This window comes from Formica exsecta, unplaced genomic scaffold (assembly GCF_003651465.1).
Source record: "Formica exsecta isolate Colony F162 unplaced genomic scaffold, ASM365146v1 scaffold31, whole genome shotgun sequence".
In the NCBI taxonomy this organism is placed as follows: Eukaryota; Metazoa; Arthropoda; class Insecta; order Hymenoptera; family Formicidae; genus Formica; species Formica exsecta.
This window is the reverse complement of record NW_021850355.1, coordinates 398,973-405,407: the sequence shown is the minus strand read 5'-3', so window position 1 is coordinate 405,407 and position 6,435 is coordinate 398,973. Positions and strand designations below refer to the sequence as shown.

The following is a 6,435-nucleotide window of genomic DNA, read 5'->3' as shown; positions in this document are numbered from 1 at the left end:
GCTGTCGAGCTGTCGAGAAGATGCTTGTAATGAGCGATTGTATGGTGCCTGTCTTTGTGAAGGGCTCTGAGTAATTTTTGCAAGCATTTGGTGCATCTATGCATCTATAAAGACATACACAGCAAATGTGAGACAGGTAAAAAATATTCTTTGCGTAAAAGTTAGAACGCAGAAACTTACATTCGGTGGCGTTTCGTTAAGTGCCGCCGTATAACATGCCATGGCTTCTTCGTTTCTCTGTTTAACAGCCAAAAAAAAAAAAAAAAATTATTATAGAATTTAATTTTCATTTACAAACTTATTATTCGCTTGCCATCGTTCAAAGGATAAATAACAATTACAATAAAATTTTGGGCTATAGTAATTATTATATATAGATCTATCTTTCTTAAATATTTTTTACATTTTTATATGGATCATAATATGCTCCTTCATGTGAAGAAAAGATATTAAACTATTACGCGTTTTTGTCACTTATTAAAAAATGAGTAATAATAAGAGATAATAATACCATTGATTACTTATAAAACTAGGTTTATCTTCATTTAATATTCTTTAAATGTATGCACAAATAATTTAGTTCAAATATAACGTAAACGTTTTGAAAATTTTATTAAAATTGATTAAGTATCTTGTTGCCATAATTCGAAATATTTCAAATGCACTAACGCCGAATACATTAATGATTCGTATCGTATAATCTCCACGTACTTGCACTCTCTGTTGATGCATCGCGCTTAACTGATGCTTCTCCGCGGCGCCGCTCTCCTCGAGCGCGGCAACTGTCTCTTGGAATCGCGCCGTCATCCAACGCTTGAAAGCATCCGCGGCGACGGGATCGTGGGCCCTGATGTCCTGATATCTCTCCTCGAGGTCACTCCAATCCTTCATCACCTGAAAGCGTTGTAGCACAAAGATTTCGACACCCATGTCCCGCGCCATAAAACTTTCTTTTTCCAAGTATACGATTTGTATTTCTCTTATTTCGTTTCTCTCGAATACAAGTTTCAATATCTCTGCTTAATCTAATTGATTATACTCTGTGTTTGCTTTCTCCATTCTACATCGGTTAAGATATAATGCAGTATAGTGGTACCAGATGTACGCTAACATTGTCTTACTTTCTCTATTGCAACTAGAATCGAACTTACTTTCGTCACTTTCTCCTTGTGCACTTCCTCGAGTCGCATCTGAGCCTGCTTGTAACTCTGATGCTCGGATCGCGGATCGAAGTGCGTCAGATAAGGATCGGGCGTGCCTTGTGGTTGGGATGGCTGCTGCGTGCTCGTGCTGATCGGCAGCGGCATCGCCGTCGCCTCCTGCTTGGCTTTTTCCGTCGTGGAAACGGTCGTTGATGATCGACTAGATTATATTAAAATAAATATATAATAAATAATTTGTCTAATCTTTTTTCTATCTATAAAAAACAATTTCATATATTATAATAAATTCTTTAAGCTAATTGTATAGCTATTTATATTTAATTTTCTTTTTAATTTTAGAAAGAGAGAGAGAGAGCTTCAGTTGACTTCATATTTATTGGAATATAAAAAATGCACATCTCTCGAAGAGTGAAGATCTATATTATTTATAACTACCTGGTGGTCGTGTCGTAATCGTCGAGATCGTCGTATTCCTCTTCACTTTCGTCCTCATCGGGTTGATCGCTAAGCACGTCGTCGAGATCACCGTCGGAGTTATCCTCGTCCTCAGCGTCTGTGTCCAGATCATCTTCGTCATCGAGATCATCCTCGTCCTCGTCGAGATCGTCGTCCATGCTCTTCGGGATGGGCAAATCGATCGGTTTTTTCACTTTCACGTTCTCTGCAAGAAGAGAAGTATATTTCCCCCGATATGCATCTTTACGAATCGGAAAGATTCAATTATTACGTAAATATAAAACAATGCGCATTGATTCTGATATAGATAAATAAATAGGTTCTTCAGCGCGTGTAGCTTGCGCGAAAGATCTATGTAAAGAAAAAAAAAAAAGAAAAAAAAAAGAAAAACAGAACATTTGATTAATACATAATATTATTACGTTCCTCATTGATTATATGAAAATATCGTCCGCGTTTTTCTCGCGTTTCTCTAACAATAGCTAACGAATATGACGGCGTACATATACACACATACACACGCGCGTCCATCGCGTACACATATATACTCGGTGCGATAGGTGCAATTATTGGAATTCCTGTCTGCGCGCACATTCCAGTATATCGACTGCCATTGTTTGAATAGTAAATGGACGGGATTGGGCTGGCCGCAGATAGCTCCGCGGAATTCTGGCCCATAATCTAAATCAATGCGCGCACCATTGATACACTGGCAGTGGACTGCCACTTGATTATTTATCGATATTCTCATACTTGGAAAGAACGGGGAATCAATACGATAACATGCATCGTAATTTGATAATTTTACAGACATAATTGACGAGCGGATCCCGATTTCTCCACGTAAAATAAATATCGAACTGAATATCGAAATAATTTCGACACAAGCGAACACTTATATTCTTCGTAAAAGATGGACACATTAAAAAAATCGATAGAAAAATTTATTCTGTAAAAATTGTAAATTTAAATATTTTTGAATTGTTAGTTAATTAAGAACTGAAAATTCACGCGCAATAAAATTCTTGTTAAGCTTTTTGTGAAATATTCATGTGATATATTCTATTAGGATAAAGATAATGAGAGAGGATTGCCGCCGATGAAATAGCATGAAATTTGAATGTGTTTTAATGCGTTTATGTTGAAACGCATTTCATTTTCATTCCAGTTGCCGGTGTCGCATCTTTCCAGTTTAGAATTTCTAATTTCACCAGGTTACCATGGAGAAGAAGCGGGACGCATCTTAGCTAACTAGGTTCTCGAGATGTGTCTCATTCGCCGAGAATAGATACTCTGATGAGACGACTTCTCGACTTCTGCAAAGGCAGACAAAAGTCTCTTCTGACCATATCCACCTGCGTCGTCGTTTTATCCGGGTCACACGATAGATATGCGGTAACTGCAAGCGTTGGCAGTTTCTCCGGAGGTTGCCTTATGTCACGATTGTTCGTCATAGAGAGTTATAGATACCTTGCGAGATTGGTTTATCCGGAATCGATCGAAAATGTCGAACAGAAAAGGATACAAAGATGACAGAAATTCAAAGCTGTCACACACACAATGCCGATATAATAAATATATTGTTAAATAGGTATATAAAAGACGTAGCATTGTATTATATATTTTTGAAGTAAAATTAAGAATTTTTCTCAAAATGAAATTTATTTATTTTCAATAATAAATTTGTTCGTATCTATTTTATTTTTATAAATTGAGCTTTACTAATTATACGTCTCTATAAAGTATCTTTAATCATAATTGCATTTGGAGTGGAGAAAGCCACCTGAAATTGGATCTTTTGTCGGAAATTAAAATGTACAAATGTCAAGATATAACAATACCTTTTTTGAATTAAAATTTAAGGAAAGTTCAAGGCACATTTCAAAAAATAATTTTTATGGCAACTTGAATTTTTAATTTCTCGACTTTAATAAACTCGATTTATCGTAATTTATCTTAAGTCGAAACTAAGTTATTAAAATATCGAATGTGTGATAAGATTTCCAAAATTGTTTCAATCAAAAGATATCATTTTAGTTTTCCATAAAAAAGATGGAAAAATCTCATGTTCCGTTCGTCAAGTATATCTATTACCGAGCGCTCTGTATGACCAATGTCTATTTCCCTGAATTTAATATGTTATTGTTAGCTTTATTTAGTATAGTTCCATTTTTCATTCTCCGGACAACATGTGTCTCATCCCAGACTTGCATTACCTATCCTGAAAATAATGGAGTATAACATTCAAGCAGGCGCACATAGCGGACAAAACGGACAGCCCCGTGCGTGTTAATCGAGCCTATTATACATGATGTATAGGAAAGAAAAGTTGCGCAGCGACGCCGAAAGCTACGGCGTGTTACGTTGCGCAGTCGTCGGGAACGTCGGTGGCGAACATTATTGATTGCACGAGAGAGAGAAGACAAGAGAGCTTGTGGCGAGGGAAAGGCAGAGGGAGGAGAAAAAGAGAGAGAGAGAGAGCTTGCGGAGAGTGGCTCGAGCCAGCCAGGGTGTTGGAAGGAGACGAGGAAAGAAGCGAGGCGAAGTAGGTGGCACCCCTCGTTTAATACACTCTCTTTGCACCCTCCTATAGTCGTTCTCTCTTTTTGTTCTTTGTGACAGTTGATTGAAAACGAACAGCCGCGTATTTTTACCGTGCAATAAATACGCCGCGAATTCGTCGTAAATATTCATGCCTCCCCGATTCCTCTCTTTCGATATGCTTTTTGATTAGACACGCGTTCCATTAAACGCGTTCTGCTATACAAAATGAAATAACAGAAAGGCGAAATAATAATACGATATTATAACATCGCATCAAAGTAAAAACTGTATAATACAAGACTCCGTAGAAAAAAAAAAAACGTACGAATTTAATATTATCAAAGTAAGTAAATGACAAATGCAAGTGAGAAAATCAATGGGTTTTGTACAATGAATTTATATCCAATGTTGCGCTCCGATTATCTAACGTTTCATTGTTCTTTATACCTTAAAATATAGGATTATATACTTAGTGATTGTAGTATTGTTACAATTTTACTCCGAACAAAATAAACGTATAAAACCAAAAATAATTTCTTCTTTAAGTTGAATGAAAATTTGTAAGTTTCAACTCGTGAAATTATTTGTGCTTAAAAATACTATAATGACAAACTATGTATAGTTGGATTTTGTCATATTAAGAGTCCAATATATTTAATAGAGACAGGCTAGATTCGCAAAAGTTAAATCTCAAAGTAAGAAATCGCCGCAAATATTCTCGCTTTACGGTAAAATGACCTCGCGCCAAGAAGATGCCCGAGCTCGCGTCTGGAAAGGATATCGTGAGATGCAGGCGCAGCGAAACGTTCGCACCGATGGAATATGCATGAAGATGAAGCCGGGCGCGATCTTCGCACGCTGAGAATACGCTCAAATTATTCGTTTCCCTCGAAAGCTCGCGAAAGCGACTTCTCGCGCGTATCCTCGCTTATCCCTGACGTTGCGACTCGCTGCGTCTCTCGCGCGCGCAGAACGCGAGGTATGAATGAACGAATGAAAAGTATGAGTGATAAAGCAGTCGTACGTACGTTACGTACCTTTCAGGTGTTTCGGGCAGCATACAAATTCCACACCGGAGAACAGGGATATACCGCACGGGAGCAACATCGCGAAGCTACGCAGATTCATGTTTCGCTCCCGACAGGTCTCCGCCGCCGTGGTGTTCCAACTGTAACATAAATCCCCTTGTTGCAGTCACGTGTACTCAAGGACGCGCACTCGATTTCGTGTGATGCGATAAGCAGACTTGCGATCTTCGTATTGATGTAACATCGTTAGATCAATTCGCGAAGCTAGCAAGTAGCTGGCATCGCTAATTAGCGAAGTAATTATATAAGGTGGTCCGTAATTCGTGGTACAACCGGCAAGAGATTCGGCTGGATTCTTCATGAAAAAATAAGTCAAAATTATGGCTTCGTTTTTGATCAAATCGACTTTAAATATTAATTGAGTACGCGTGCACTTGATTAAGATACCATTGAGCAGATCTAGATACAGACCACTATTTACTCTTCTGTTTATAGTGTCCAGTGCGCACTTTAACATAGGATATGTAAATTAAAATGAGACACGATATTTCCTTTCGAAAATTTCCTAAAAACAAATTTTTTTAATTAAAAAAATGATATTTTTAAATTTCATTCTACAATTTTGACTTATTTTTTAAGAAGAATCAATCTTTTGCCGGTTGTACTACAAATTACGGATCACCCTGTATTGAATTAAGTACGCAATTAAAGCAGAATAAGACGAGATAATTAATGGATGATTTATGATGGCGCGTATGTAAAGACTAATATAAGAGCGCGGTAAACTTATTTATAATAATTCGTTAATAATACAATAGCAAACGGATGAATGGGATGAAAAATCACGTCGTTTGCTTTCTTCGCAAAACGGAAATACTGCGCTTAAAACTATTCTCGCTCGATTTGCTCGATCGCTTTGATGGTACGCGGACGTTTTAAAAGCTTAAACTCACTCGAGAAATAATTTCATTTAACGGAAATGTATTCGTGTATATACGTTCGTTACCTGTGAGAATCCCAGCATTTTGTTTGATTATGAAGATGATCAAAGAGACAGCCCTCCGGCACGAGAAGTGCGTCGCTCTGGAAGGGCCCCTCTGAAAGTAACAAATGGTACATATTGCAGTAGCTCGAATTCGAGAAAAGGCTCGATTAAACTAGTAAAGGCCGGGCATCGCCGGTGTTTATTCTTATTCGCTATTTCTAACCGATGATGCAATATCTTTCTTCCTCTTTCTCTTTCC

At 37.6% G+C, this 6,435-nt stretch overlaps 1 protein-coding gene across 3 annotated transcripts in view; it reads right to left on the bottom strand.

Annotated features, from left to right (window-relative positions):
- Nucleotides 1–6,435, bottom strand: part of LOC115237819 (amyloid-beta-like protein) — a 53,322-nt gene that overhangs the window by 5,602 nt on the left and 41,285 nt on the right. For 2 of the 3 annotated variants that reach the window (XM_029811112.1, XM_029811109.1), the window contains exons 5-9: nucleotides 6,198–6,288; nucleotides 5,201–5,331; nucleotides 1,599–1,824; nucleotides 1,152–1,362; nucleotides 712–894 (exon numbers count right to left, since the gene is read on the bottom strand). In XM_029811112.1, coding sequence (XP_029666972.1) covers nucleotides 712–894; nucleotides 1,152–1,362; nucleotides 1,599–1,824; nucleotides 5,201–5,331; nucleotides 6,198–6,288 — 842 coding nt within the window. The remainder of the gene's footprint in view (nucleotides 1–711; nucleotides 895–1,151; nucleotides 1,363–1,598; nucleotides 1,825–5,200; nucleotides 5,332–6,197; nucleotides 6,289–6,435) is intronic. The other variant, XM_029811110.1, reaches the window with a different exon arrangement.